The 15,392-nt window shown below is 42.5% G+C and overlaps 1 protein-coding gene across 1 annotated transcript; it reads left to right on the top strand.

Annotated features, from left to right (window-relative positions):
* Positions 1–3,293: 3,293 nt before the first annotated feature.
* Positions 3,294–13,969, top strand: LOC128910001 (alcohol dehydrogenase class-3). Its single transcript, XM_054202683.1, has 9 exons — positions 3,294–3,411; positions 6,203–6,304; positions 7,251–7,392; positions 7,991–8,078; positions 8,854–9,073; positions 9,609–9,869; positions 10,623–10,758; positions 11,659–11,797; positions 13,665–13,969. Exons 1-9 carry the CDS (start codon positions 3,400–3,402, stop codon positions 13,687–13,689), a joined length of 1,125 nt encoding a protein of 374 aa, XP_054058658.1. The 5' UTR covers positions 3,294–3,399; the 3' UTR covers positions 13,690–13,969.
* Positions 13,970–15,392: the final 1,423 nt, after the last annotated feature.

The following is a 15,392-nucleotide window of genomic DNA, read 5'->3' as shown; positions in this document are numbered from 1 at the left end:
CTGTGTAGTTAGTTTAATATTAACATATTAGAATCAGCACATAAAAGGTCAGCTTTTTGTGTTCTATTTGATTTTCAATGAAAGCAAATACCTGAGGATATTTAATCATAAAACTCCCCAAATGACTTATCTCCGTATCTAAAATATTAAAAATCTTTCAGTATCCCAGCCTCATGTGTCTCTACTGCAGAACTGTTGTGGTCACTTTCATATTTATTTTCATTACATCTAATTAACATGTGCCTTTGTTTTGAAAAGTTATTTTATTTTAGTATACTTTAGGATTAATTAGTGAATTTATTCCTAAAGTTTTCCCTCTTGAAATACTGTATAATATTTTAAATTCGTATTTGTATTTACAAAGCCAGAATATTTTAATTAACTAAGAAATACCCAAAGAAACATCAACCAGCTTTGAACATTTTAAATGAGAACAATTTTGATTTTTTAAATGTTTCCATTTTTCAACCAGCTGTATTTGTACCTTACAAAAATAACTTTTATTTGAAGAATGACAAGAATTTCTACTTTTTTTGAATGCTACACAAGTAGTACCCTCCAGTATTTCATAGGAAAATATAGGAAAGCTTAAATCACAATTCAAAATGATGATTTTGAGAGCAATGCCACACAAAAAGACTGCTACGCTCAAGCATCCACAGCTGGAACCTGTGCACAGGTTATGCCAGGTTTAATGGAGTTGTTTGTATGAAATATATCTATCTAAACTAGTTAAATGACACTGGTTTGTATTAATTAATTGCATTAATAAGAGACAAATTACCTCTGGGTCAATCTAGCACCATTTCTGTTTGGGGAAAAGACACCAGGCAACGTTTGCACGAACGCATTTCGGTTTCACCTATGGGTAGGCATGTCAGTTCCCTCCAGGCTCCCTAAGCCTCGCCAATACGCTCCCCACTGTGTGAGGCTGCAGCCAGCAGTTACAGCCTCTAAACATCACCTCCTAGTTCTGACACTAGCATAGGGCCAGCTCCTGCCCTGGCTTCTTTCAGCGTATACTAGCTGCCAAGCTTCCATGTGATTTCTTGCCCCGTATCTCATTGTACTTCAAAGTCAAACTAAGGTAGAGAAAACCCTCACTAAAAACTAATGCTTCCAGGATGGGCACAATAGTACAATTTAAAAAAAACAGAACGGGGGGGGAGGGCGGGAAATACTGCAGATCCCTAGATGTTTTGGGCTTTTCTCCTGCTCACCACACAGAACGGAGCACATCCTCCAAGCAAAACACGATTGCCAGGCCTCTCTCCCACATGCTGACAGTGCTTCCCATCCCTCCTCTTTTCTCAATCCAAACTGATGCTTCTGATTAGCACATAACATCTGCTAGAACAACACTAAAACCAACCCAATGTAAAAACCACAGTATCACTATGAGCCCCCACCTACAGAATTTTCCTATATAAACCTGAAACACACATGACAAAGCACAGACAGTTCAGTCAAGAGCACAGTGTGGTAAAGTGATGGTACTGAGAATAGAAAGAAAGTTGCAAAACCACTTACCATGTCCAGGGGCTGCCAACAGTACCCAGCAACACTGGAGACAGCATGACAAAACTGCAAGGGAAAGAAAAACGAAGAAAATCAACCACTTTAATCTCTGAAATCAGGCAATGAGCATTAAGGAGTTATGATTTATGTATTTATGCTTTTGCCTAGGAGAATCAGTACCTGCAGTTTCTAGAATGTCAGATACTAGCAAAAGCTGAGCATCTGCAAAGTTTAGCTAAAGGTAAAATGTTTTGAGTCTTTTTGGAAGCACTGACAAACCAGGGGTGACCAAGAGCATGAAATTCACAGGAAAGGCTGGTAGAGATTAATTTAACCATGGAAATGGACAAGACCTGTCCATTTCACAATTCAACAACAAGGTTTTAGGGGTAACTAGTGATTACAAACCGAAATAACTAGTAGGAAGTGTTCAAGGCCAGGCTGGATGGGGCTTTGAGCAGCCTGGCCTAGTGGGAGGTGTCCCTGCCCATGGCAGGGGGTTAGAACTAGATGATCTTTAACGTCCCTTCTAACCCAAACCATTCTGTGATTCTATGAAAGCCTCAGGAAAACCACGGGACAGACAGCCTAACCACATGTCTGTTCATTCCTCCTCAACACCTTTCACCATATGTGAAACCTATATCGCACTCTCACTGCCCAAATTACCTTCCAGCTAGGTGTCAGCTTTCCTGGGCCTACAGATTTAATTTATCATTTTAGATATGTTATTAAATGTTATGTTATTTATTAAATGCTATAGTTGTTGATGTTGCATTGTTAAGATTTATTTCTCCCCAAGCTGGTACTGTTGTTTAACTGTGGTATTTGCTGAGCTTTGTTACCATGGCACTGGAAAACAAAAAAACCTCCATTTCTTACTGAGGGGGTCTTAATTTCACCCTGCAATTCCTCAATCACCAGCACCTCTCATGTAAAATAGCAGCAGCCCCTGGCAAAACTCTGCACCTGATCCTCCACAACCACGTTGGCAGATCTCACGCGAAGCCATTCCTCATCCTGCTGGGAGAAAGAAGGTTCTTCAGAAAATGGAACAACAGTGTGAGCAGGTGAACCAACCCATCTTGTAGCAATAGCCCTTTTGTTTCCAGCTGGGATCTCAGGGGTCCCTGCCAAAACTTCCACCTTGCTGTGCAGGATCCTCAGCCGACACTGGGAAGGGGCTGCCTTCACCCTGTTGGAAGCAGCCCACTGAGGCCTCCACCACCATGGTTTAGCCAGCCAAGTATGGATCCAGGTGGGAAGGACCCACACTGGAGATGTGGGGACAGCTCCCATGCACGTTCGGGTGAGGTATGCAAACTACCAAGTATCTCCAGGCCGGCTACAAGAGGGGGACTGCACCTACATGGCACCATGGGAAGAAGGGCTCAGTTGCACCCCATTACTCAGGAAAGAAGTGGGATAACCTGGCCTCGGCAGGAGCAGGCCACTCGACCCCATTACCCAGGACAACGGGTCTGTTCCCTCACAGGTGGGGCTATGCAAATCTGCCTGCCGGATTGACGAGATTGCGTCGATGGAGCCGTCGAGAAGCCATACCGCCAGGCAGCCCAGCAGATACCGTGAGGGACCAGCCGGACCCCCACCCGCCCCAAGGTCGGCAGGAAGAAAAACGCTGCAAGGGGCTTTTAACCCCGCTGCGGGCGCCCCCGCCCCGCCCTCCCGGCGGGGAACGCGGGAGGGAAGCAGCCACAGACGACGCCAGAGAGCCCGCCATCCCCTCCCCAACGGCTGTGCGGCCGCCCTCCTCCACACCGACCCCCGCCCCAGGGAGCGCAGCGCACATGCGCGGCGGCGGAGGGCGGGAGAGGCGGGGGGTGTCGTTTCCTTCCGCCGGGGCAGCGGCAGCCGTGCGCCATGACCAGCGGGGTGAGGCTCCCTGCGGTGTCTGTGTCTTTCTGTCTTTCTGTCTTTCTGTCTTTCTGTCTTTCTGTCTTTCTGTCTTTCTGTCTTTCTGTCTGTTTTTCTGTCTTTCTGTGGGATGGCTGCATGGGAGAGGCCGAGGCGCTGGCCGTGCTGGGCGGACCGGTTGCGGGCCCCCGGTGGTGGGTTCGCTGCCGGGGTCCCGCCGCAGTGCCGGGGTCGGGGGAAGGGGTCGGCCTGGCCTCTCGCTACCCCCATCCTGCGCGTATCGGGGGTGCGGCAGCGATCGGCGCCGTTTTTTAGGCGTGGGAGGCTCCTGCTGGAGCAGCGGGTCCGGGTCTGGAGCCCTCAGCACACGGAGGACGCGGATCTGTTGGAGCGGGTCCAGCGGAGGGCCACGAAGGTGTTCAGGGGGCTGGAGCACCTCTCCTATGGAGACAGGCTGAGAGAGTTGCGGCTGTTCAGCCTGGAGAAGGCTCCAGGAAGACCTTATAGTGGCCTTCCAGTGCCTAAAGGGGGCCTACAGGAACGATGGGGAGGGACTTTTTACAAGGGCATGTAGTGATAGGATGAGGGGTGATGGCTTCAAACTGGAAGAGGGTGGATTTAGATTAGCTATCAGGAAGATATTTTTCACTATGAGGGTGGTGAGGCACTGGAACAGGTTGCCCAGGGAAGTTGCGGATGCCCCATCCCTGGAAGTCTTCAAGGCCAGGCTGGATGGGGCTTTGAGCAGCCTGGTCTAGTGGGAGGTGTCCCTGCCCGTGGCAGGGGGTTGGAACTAGGTGGTCTCTATGGTCCCTTCCAACACAAACCATTCTAAGATTTGCAGGATTGGGTATAATCACCCCCTCTGCACGTTTTCTGGATCTGAGGATTCCATTTTTGTGCTTTAACTGTGTGTTAGTCACAGTGGTGGACAACCAAGCAGAAGACCTTGAGCTTGCGTGGTTTCCTATGGGCCGTGGGCAGGTGTGAATTCATAAGCTTGAAGGAAGGGAAAGTGGATGGCTTTGCACACAGGGCTGGGAAGGTGTTGGCTCCTCAGTGCACATTCAGTTGCCACAGGGCAGTAAAGAGCCCTCTGCCAGCTGAGGTGGGTGGGTTGGGGGAAATAGCCAAGCACAGTTCACCCTGTAGAAATGGGTACCTATTTTCTGTTACAAAGCTTGAGAGCTTGAGGGTTGGCAGTATTTATTTTAGCAAGTTTAAGCCAAGGTCAACATCTGCAGTTGTGCTCTAACAGGTACAGCGAGGGTGTTAACTGGTTCTGACAAAGTTCAATGCTGTTTATTGTACAACAGAAATATTACAGAAAGTCATAAACTACCGATTATTTTCTCCTGTACACACAGGTGATGAATCAGACCTGGCAAGCTCAACAAACGGTCTTGGCACTGTTGTTTCTTCCAGGCAGTGAAATTTCAAAACGTCTGGAAGACTGTATGTCTGGTCGTGGCAATTTGCATTAATCTCCTTCCAGTGATTCCATGGGAACACCACAGCTAGTTTGAATGCACAAAATGTCATTTTTTTATATCGGTTTATAGTGCATACTGTGAAATGGTTCATATTTCCAACTGTCATAGCAATGGCTTAGACCTTCTTTGCATGGAAGAAAATCAGTGCGAGTCTTCTGCTATAACTGAATTATTCCAAAATACATGGACACTCTTCTGGAGCAGATTGCAAAGGGATCTGTTCCAAAGCAGTCTAGCCTGCAACAGCATTCCTCGTCAGGCTTTATGTAGATAAGGTCTTGAATTCGATTTCACAACTTGTCTGTGTGTCCTGCGGGAAGCTATTGCATATCGTATTAGCTGAAAGATGTTGTGGCTGTCAGAAAGCAAAATTCAGATTATTTGATACCCTGCCCAGTTTATCCTGAAGGACAGAACTTTGTAAAACTGACATCTAAGGGTACTCCAGATGCTTACCCTTGCAGCTCCTGAAGCCACTCGGGATTGCATGGCTATAATGCCTGCTCATTTCCTCGGTCAGTTGCGCATATGTACCTGTTGGTAGGATGGGCTTTACAGATCCACAAATCCCGCTTTTCATCCAGGCTTTGCAGCATTTGGCTTGACAAGTTTCCTGCGATGTATAGGTGTGGTTGCAGAGCAGGATTTGTTACAGCACTGAAAGCGGTGAATGAAGAATTGCTAACAATAATCCACACAGGCTCTGCAGAGGTGTTACTGCACAGTAACTCGCTGACAATAACCGTATAGCAAAATCTCTCTGGTCCCTATGCCTCACTGGAGGGCTTGGCATGTCACCTGCATGCACACGCATCTCCTGGTCAAAATCTTTCTCAGAAGCCATCCTGATAAGGGACAAGTGATTCACTCTTGATGTGGGTCTTGGACCATTACGTGACCTCCAGTTAGCTTTCTGAATTTTTTTAACTTCAAACCCTCTGTGCTCAAGGAATACATCTCAAATGAATGTTGGTCTCTTGTTTTAAAACATCAGTTTTATTATGCAATCTTTCCATTCCTATTGCTCATTTCACTGCAGTATTTGAGTATCTCCTACGCACTCCTGGTTTTATTATATTTTTTTCTCAATAAGAGAATGACATCCAGATTTCAGATCTCGGTTCATTCATTATTATTTAGCTTCCTGAAAGGGGAATGTAGGGCAATTAAGCCTTTGTGTTGAAATTATGAATTTCAGATCTGGGATTCTTTCCAAAAGCCAGTACTGTTTCTCTTATTTTCTCACTTGGCTGAACAAGAATTATTTTAAATGGACCATACAACAGATGTCCTCTTTTTTTGTTGTTGTCTTTTAGGTTATTAAGTGCAAGGCTGCTGTTGCCTGGGAGGCAGGTAAACCACTCTCTCTTGAGGAGGTGGAGGTTGCTCCACCGAAAGCTCATGAAGTTCGTATCAAGGTAATTAAATCAATCATTAGCTGTATGCATTGTATTTTGTGAGACTAAGTATTAAAGCTGAACAGTTTGTTTACCAACAGAGGAAATGTTGAGTGGATAGCATTAGTTCATTAGTATCTCAGCTGGCTTTACAAAGAAGGAAATTATAGTATTTAGATCTTCTATTTGTAAAAAAACGCTTTTAGTTTCTACTAGTCTCACTTCACGGTCTGGTCTAAAGATCATGGCTGGTCTTGGGGATCAATTCCAGCTGTTACAGGCTAAGCTCCAAGAAATACCGGAGCTAGGAACACCTTTGATCTTATTTGAAGGGCAGCAGCTTGTGACCTGTTGCAGCTGTGGAACACACTGGATTTTACTTCAGTCAGGCCATAATTTACTGGCTGTGGAGCTGTGATTTGTCTCTTGGGTTCCCCATACCCAAGTTTCTCATTTGGTCAGGACTTTCCAGTAGCCCATATTTGCCAAAAAGTAGACATTAAGGTGAAATTTATCCCTGTGGAAAGGGCCTCTGCATGGTGCTTAAGACTTAAACTGGATTTATGCAGTACTAAGAGTTCTGTGCGGTCCCTCTGGTCATCTTACCTTTGAGAGATTAACTTCAAATCTGAGAAGCCAGCCTACTTTGAGATGACTTGGAGTACTGATTTTTAGCTTTAAGAAACCAGATGTCATCTTCTACCTGTTTCAACATCAGAATTTAGTTGATGGAAATGAGAAAAGATGTACTATCACGACTTTACTTTTTTAAAGTAAGAAAAAGTGCCTTGGCTTGGCACTCCTGTGCCTTGCCAGGAGTGAAAGTGTGTTGGCCATATTGGAAATGCTGCCAGGATTGGCAAATTTGTCCCAGCAATTGTTCTGAAATTCTGACCAAAGGGAAATACTTAGATCTGTGCTGCTATTCTGTTTGTCAACGTGCCTCAGATTATATATTTCTTCACAGATAGTTGCCACTGCTGTCTGCCACACTGATGCCTATACTCTGAGTGGTGCCGATCCCGAAGGATGTTTCCCTGTGATCTTGGGTCACGAAGGAGCAGGAATTGTAGAGAGTGTTGGGGAAGGAGTAACAAAAGTAAAGCCGGGTAAGAAGATATCTTCCTTCCTTCCTTAACAGTGTTACTTTACTACAAGATCAACTGTTAAATTGGGCCCCTGAAATGCTACACCGCGGGAGTTAATATAATGTCTTACTCTGGGGTGTATGCCTGCGTAGATTTCTCTTATCTCTGAGATACATCACATCAATGTGCTCTTGGTTTAATGCTTGAAAGAGCCCAGCATACCCATTTCTTACTTGAAATTGGATCAATATAGTTAGAAGATTGTTGGTTTTTTTCCAAATGATAGTTGTTACCTGTTGGTTTAATTAAAGGGCTTAAAAACGTTTAATCATCTTGTATAGTGTTGATTGGGGGTTGTTTTGTTTTACAGTAACATTCCTGTTTGTTCTGGAATTATGTACTTCTGATCGGCTGTCTGCTCAGACGTGAGAAAAGTGTTTTATCTAGCATTCTCTATAAACAATGCTACTCTAGACTATAAACAATTTTTAATACACAAAGAAGGTTTTAAGGGAACACCAGCTCACATAAAAGCCATGAAAATTGAGGACCTTCAGTTTTTTGCTTATGCCTTGCTTGACTTGATAACTAGCCACAGAATATTCTTTTTTTCTTTTAGGTGACACTGTTATCCCTCTATACATCCCCCAGTGTGGAGAGTGCAAGTTCTGCAAGAATCCTAAAACAAATCTGTGCCAGAAGATAAGGTCTGTACACTTTTTATTTTGACACACAGTGTAGTATTTGTTCAATGTATACCTGTTCTAGTTACCAAAAGTAATTGATAGGAATTATCTTTGACAAATAAATCTCTTGATGTATCATTTAATGACTGGGAAAGTATGTGTTTTAGGGAGTCAGTTATGTATTACTTTCCATTCTTCCTTAAAATTTATTTTCTTTTTTGCCCTTAAATAAATCTGTTTCTCTGTCTTCATGTATGTGAAGGTGTAAACTGCTAGCTTGGGTCCACAGCTTTGAAAACATACATGCTCTGACTCCATATTTAATCCATACTTAAGGGAAGCACTTCAGAGAATCTAGCTCTTGGGAATCAACACCAAAGCTGTCAAGTGGTACAGAATTATACAGAAAACTTTTTTTCCTTAACGTCTGCTTCTCAGCTAAATTTCCAGCTCCCATTCTGAAAAAGTCTCCCGAACTCAAACAAAAACCCCAGTGATATAATTGACAGGTGCTATTCAAGGGAAGTTCACTGAAGGAAGTGAGGACGAGGGTTACCATGGCACAAGCAGTTAGCATCGGTAGCTAACGAGGTCCACGTGTTGATAAACTCCATTTCTTTCAGTGCTTCCCTGGAGGAATCAACAGCATGAAGTTTTAGGAGTTTAGCATCTAATCTCTTTAACTCATGGGTTTATTGGAATGATTAAAACAATGCTGCAAGCATGCACCTGCATCTCTGTGCTACGTAACGAATACCACTTAAGACTGACTGTACTTTCTTGTCTTTGCCTTCAGAATTACTCAAGGGAAAGGAGTCATGCCTGATGGCACCAGCAGATTCACCTGCAAAGGAAAGCAGATTTACCACTTCATGGGGACTAGCACCTTCTCCGAGTATACTGTGGTGGCTGATATCTCAGTAGCCAAGATAGATGCTGCAGCACCTCTTGATAAAGTGTGCCTGCTGGGTTGCGGCATCTCTACTGGCTACGGGGCTGCTGTTAACACTGCTAAGGTAAAGGCTGTGGTTGCCTCTGGCTTTTCTCTGTAACTATATCTGAGCCAAAGTACACAGACAGGTCAGAGACTAGATTAGGACTGTAAATGTGACGTACCACGTTTCTGTTTCTTCATCCTCTTCAACTGATGGAAGTTTAGCTAAGAATTTCTAACATAAAGGCCAGATCAGGTTAGAAGAACCGGATGCCCTTTAGAGGAAAGGTAGGTGGAAGATTCTGCATCCCTTTTGATACCAGCTATATATAAATTACTTCTCCAATTCATCTTTATCTTGCTGCGAGTCATTATGATAATTTGAAGCTCAGAGACAGAGCTGATAGTGAGTGTGCATGAGTCTAAGGCAGGTTATGGGAGTCAAGTCTTTGGGCAAAAAGAAAAGCATAGTTTCACCTATCTAAATGATAAAGTTTTGTAGCTGTGTATATTTGCTTCCATGTTTTCTTCACTACAGACTTCTTAACATGCATTTCCCACTCCCGTGGAAGGATGGATTTTCTCAGTGCTGCTCATGGCTCTTGTCTTATTCCTAGGTGGAACGTGGCTCTACATGTGCTGTCTTTGGTTTAGGAGGAGTTGGGCTGGCAGTTATTATGGGCTGTAAAATAGCAGGAGCATCCCGGATCATTGGCATTGACCTTAACAAGGATAAGTATGCCAAAGCTAAAGAGTTTGGAGCTACAGAGTGCATTAGCCCTCAAGACTTCAAGAAGCCCATACAGGAGGTGCTGGCTGAGATGACTGATGGTGGTGTAGACTACTCATTTGAGTGCATTGGTAACGTTGGAGTCATGGTGAGTGTTTGCGTAACAGTAGTGTGTAGAGGGAGGGGATAGCTAGCTGCAACTTAGTTGTTTAGCTAAATAGCAAAATGAGCTGCTTTCTTGTTACAGAAAACATGCCATACTAATTTATTTATTTGTAAATAGTAATGATAGCTGCTATGACTAAAAAGGCCACTTTACATCCAATCCTAATTACGAAAGCAGATGCCACTTCTTAGGTTGAAAATGGTACTTAAAATTTACAAACTTTTTTCCTTAATGGGAGTTCTTTGAAATTGTGAGTTTTCATATGTTGACAGTTGAAAAATTAACAAAACCCACATAAAATATATTCTACCATGAACAGTAAAATCTCAAGGACCACTCAGTATTTCCCTAATTCGTTAAATAATGAATTTAGCCTTTGGAAATGCAGAAGTATTACTGAATGTAAGGCTAGGTTTTGAGGAATTACAACAGCATTCCTAACTGTCAGTAACGTGGTCTACACTGTATCTGATTACAGTTTATATGAACTCCCAGTGGGTAGTTTAGAGTGACTTCTCTGGAAGCCAGACGGATTATCAAAAGAGCTGTGAATCTTTAATAGTATAAGGAGTCTGAACCAATGGGAAACTTATTGTACTTTCCAGTGTATTTATTGTTCCTTAAATACTAATGTGATGATTCATTAACTGGGGGAAAGCAAGTGCAACCTGTGCCAGTCTGGGCAGCACAAACATTAGCAATAAACGCTCTGCTTTGTCCTCTCTGTCTGTGAAGAGGGCTGCCTTGGAAGCTTGCCACAAAGGCTGGGGAGTCAGTGTGATAGTTGGAGTAGCTGCCGCTGGTCAGGAGATCTCCACACGGCCATTCCAGCTAGTAACTGGGCGGACATGGAAAGGGACCGCATTTGGAGGTAACTCTCTTTTGGTATGGGGTTAAAAATGATTTACTGTGGGTTAAAGGTGGGAAGAACACACCGCCTTGCTTTTGCTTGTGCAAGAAATGTACTACCAACAGGCTATTCATAAATGCTGTGCTGACTTTTAAGATAAAGACTTTTAAAATCTGATATTCCTACAGACAGGCTACAAATAAACACAATGGTATGATACCTCACATATTTTGAAGAGAGAATATAACTATATGTGCTGTTCAGTACCAAAGGAGTGGTATAGAGGGATTGCTTTATCAGCAAGTGAAGGTTTGGTTCACTTTGGTCCAGTGAAATGACCTAGTCTGTGGGGAGATGGGGATTCACATAAACATGTTTGTGTTGCTTAATCACTAAGCAGATTGTGGGGCTAAGGTGGGAATATGCTATAAAGAGCTTTAAAATAAAAAGCAACAAGTGCTTGATACACATTTTCTGCTGTCAAACCAAAAACACGTAGAGACTTTTACAGCTACTGGTAACTCGGGGATTCGGTAATTGCTGAAGTTCATGGAAGTATCCAAATTTGATGTTATTATTACAGTGCCCTTTTTCCAAGTAATACAAAACCAGAGGGTCTGATAGAGATGCCTTGCGTGTGCTTTCCTAGGTGAGAGCTGCTGTTACGTTGAATGCTGAAATACCGAGTAAAAGGATACAAAACTCAGGTGTTCGGATAACGTGTGCTCTTGCCAGACCTAGCTGTCCTCTTGCGTTCCTTACTGCCTGCCTAGAGCAGGAGGGACAAACACGTCACTGATCTCAGTTCCTTTTCATATTTATCACACAAGTGCCCATGTAAGGGTTGTGTTTTTTCCTTTCTCTCTGTTTTCCAAGGTGGATAGAAAGGGGAAAAACAAATTCGTGCTTTTTGTCTTTCAGGCTGGAAGAGTGTAGACAGTGTACCGAAACTGGTGACTGAGTACATGTCCAAAAAGATCAAGGTTGATGAATTTGTGACTCACACCCTGCCTTTTGACAAAATTAATGAGGCTTTTGAGATGATGCATACAGGAAAGAGGTAACGTTCATAAAATTGAAAGGTGTAGAAGACATTTCTTGAGGAGACACTGTCAAAATATAGGTTCCCCGCCCACTGTCATGTTTTAAACAGGGAGGATAAAGGCTGACATATACCACACACGTTTTTCTGAGATAAACAAATACACTTTTTCCAAGCTTCTAGGCATGTGCCAAAACACAGTCAAAGAGTAAAAAGCCAGCGACAATGTAAAAGGGAAATTACAGAAGTATGTAAAGGTGATAAAGGGGACAGGTCAGTTTTAGGTTTCCAACATTGCTGAAGTATTCTTCCTCAGAAAACGAAATGTAAAGAGACTAAAGGAGCATTCACATTAATACATTTTTACAAGTCATTAAGCTCTTAGTCTATTTTAATTAAATAATAGATTCAGTATATTTTCAGACTATTTAGGATAGATTGCCAGCACTCAATCATTTGGAATGATTTTTTGATACATTTTAAATTATTTTTTTCTCTAGTTTGAAGTGGGGTAGAACATTCATATGACGGGTTTGTACTTACCGTAGAGCAGTTTCTGCCTTCATTAAGATAAATGGCAGTCTGGACTGCTCATACTGCAGACTTAGGCCATAGCTATATTAAACTTCTAGTGAGGCCCAATTCCAATGCATAGTGAAGTGACCCTACTTGCTGGTAAAAAACCTGCTGGATGTGCAATGAGCCTTGCTGCCCTTATAGCATTATTCTTTGCAAGTAGTGACCAACTTGCAAAAGCAGTGCAAAAAGTAGGGTGTTCTTACCAGAGGATATATTGGGTGATCCTTGTAAAGCCCTGCACAGATACGGGCACAGATGTGCTTGAGGGGAAAATGGGGACCAGCATGGGGATACTGCGGCACAGAACTTGTATCTGCAGGTTAAAATCTAATGCAGGAAGGATTAGACAGTTTTAGCCTGAGGTGTGTTAAAGTTTGTCCTGCTGTGTCTTTGCAAGAACAGGTCTCTCTCAGAGTTTTAATGAGATGCTCTGTAATTTGTTGGAAATTCAGGGACTTAATGAGATAGCTACCAGTGCCTCTAAGAGCAGAAACCAGCTTATTAGCAGTCTAGGTCACGTACTTTTTAAGAATGTGTTTTGAATGAAGGGAAGAATCAGCAGGTGAACAAGAGAAAGAATTAGAGAGCTGTTTCTAGTAAAAAATAAAATCTTTTCCTGCATATTTGCACTAATGCAGGAAACTGTTTATCCAGATTTAGGTTCATCTGCAAATGGATAAATAGTTACCAGCATTATCTCAAGAAACCAGCATGGTCTTTGTATTTGATCTCAATCCATAGTGATGTATATAACTTTCTCAAAAGTAATAACTTTATCTGCTTTATCTCGTATGTATTCCTGTCTCGGATAAGTCAGTTAACAGTAACTGCGTTTGTACTTTTTACAATTGGAAACGCTGCATCTATGCAAATTTCACTCATCAGCTGATCCACTTTTCCAAACTTCTGTATCATTTCAGTGCTTTATTCTTACATGAGCATGTCCTATGAAGCTAATAATGAAAGTTACTTGAAATTCTCCAAGCAGCCAAAAGAGGGAATGCCTGTAAACATTAATGTTGTTCCTGATCAGTATTCTTGGCTACCTACTGAAAACTGATGCTCACATAGTTTGAAAAAGCTTCCATTTTGAGTATATCTTACTGGAGGAGAGACTAAAAAAACCAAAGATAACAAATATTACTAACCCATTTAAGCTAGGATCTTTAATAAATATTATAGGCATAAGCATAACTCCATTCTTCCAAGAGACAGAAGTTGCAGTATGCCTCAGCAATGAAAGGGAGGGGAGAGAAGGGGAGAAAATGGACTTACAACTAACTGTCTTTTTCTCTTCCATTTTAAGCATTCGAACTGTCCTAAAGCTTTAGAGCCAAATGTGGACCTTCCAGTTGGCCAGCAACATGATCACTGTCCTTTTATAATGGAATTTCTGATAGAGAGTAGAATCAAGCAAATGAAAACTCACTGGGACTAGCAAGGTGATGTATTTTAGGGTGAGCATTCTGAATATTAAAACCAAAAAATCAGTAACCACTGAATAGTGTTATATAATTAGCACTGGTTGTGGAACGTCTATTTCTCTACTTGTTCTTCAAATTCAATAGTGCCTAACTAACTCAATCTACTTAATAAAAGCTTATTTCTAAACATGGTGTTGGAATTATTGAGCATTAAGAATGTGTCTATGATTGCTGTGTCTTACTGTTTTCCTCTAGTGATTGTACAGTATGTGCATACACGACAAATGAAGAGCATTCCTCAGAGTCAGTAGTAAATGATGTGGGATTCATTACAGTAGGCAGTTTGCTCAGCACAGCTGGATTGAGAAGCAGCACTGATGTGCTGTAACTGTACTGAAAGAGTGGCAAGAACTCCCAACAGCTGTCAAGCTTCTTGAGGCTTTTCTAGGACTACAAAGGCTGTACCATCCAGCTTTACCTTGAAGCCAACTGTGGAGGAGAATGTGGTTGGATGACCTCAGTGTCCAGGTGTACCCATGTTCACTTGAGAAGTCCATATTCTGCCTTATTTCCTATTTGGCTCATTGCAGTAGCTGCAGGCGGGCCTGTTATAAAGATGATAGCATTGACTACTCTAGTCACTTGCCCTAGGTGGAGTCCTTCAGTAGCACTGTTTTGCCATTTCCTTAAACTTACTGGCAAGTGAAGCAGCCTTTGCAGCCAACACAGCAAAAATCAAACAGGGTGGGATTGTTACCTCTTATTTAGTCAGAGATCATGCCATTGAAGCAGGGAATATTACTATTAAAGCAACAGTCTGCTTGAGGGGTGCTGGGGAACAACAGTGAAGAGCATTGTGCGATGAAGACTTCAGGGTTTTGTGGGGTCGGTTTGTTTGTTGGAAGGGGAGGGGTTAAGTCTCAATTTTGCATTTCTTAAGTATAACAGAGAAACAGCAGAAAACAGGCTGCAAAGCAGAGGCAGAAAGCCTACCCAGTTAAAGAGTTATATACAGAACAAGTCAGTGGTTTTCAGTGAACCAACGACACTAATTGAGACAGAAGTTTCATGTTTTAAGTGAGCCTGATCAAAACAACTGTTAGAGAGAACGCTGAATGCAAACAGTAATTTTATTAGAAGAAATTCCCTCTCACCACTAACAACCTTACCCCAAGACACTGCTATACAGCTGGGAAAATCGTATCTTTTCCGTTTGTCATTGGAAAGATATCCCTAGAGCATTCTGAAAATAGTTGAGGTAGCTGCATTTCTAACTTCATTTCAGACAGAGTAAACAACAAAGTTAACTACTAAAATGTCATAAGAATTCAATTTTGAGCATCGGTAAGAAATAAAAAGTTAATTTGTACCAGGAAAGTTAGCTCTCCAACACAGCAGTGAAGTACCTTGTAGCTCCAGAAACGCTGGCTGAACGTTAGAGAATTCCAGTAGAAGAACTTGCTGTCAAGCCGTTCCAACGAGAGTATTCTATAACTACAAGATGGTATCAATAGAATATTAGCTCAACATCTTAGCAAAACTACCCCCCCAACTGGATCTAACAGATTTAAAGTATTTATACTATAACAGTTATTCCTCTAGACTGCACA

Source organism: Rissa tridactyla, chromosome 5 (assembly GCF_028500815.1).
Source record: "Rissa tridactyla isolate bRisTri1 chromosome 5, bRisTri1.patW.cur.20221130, whole genome shotgun sequence".
Taxonomy (NCBI): Eukaryota; Metazoa; Chordata; class Aves; order Charadriiformes; family Laridae; genus Rissa; species Rissa tridactyla.
The sequence above is the reverse complement of the archived record's forward strand: the minus strand, read 5'-3'. Positions and strand labels throughout refer to the sequence as shown.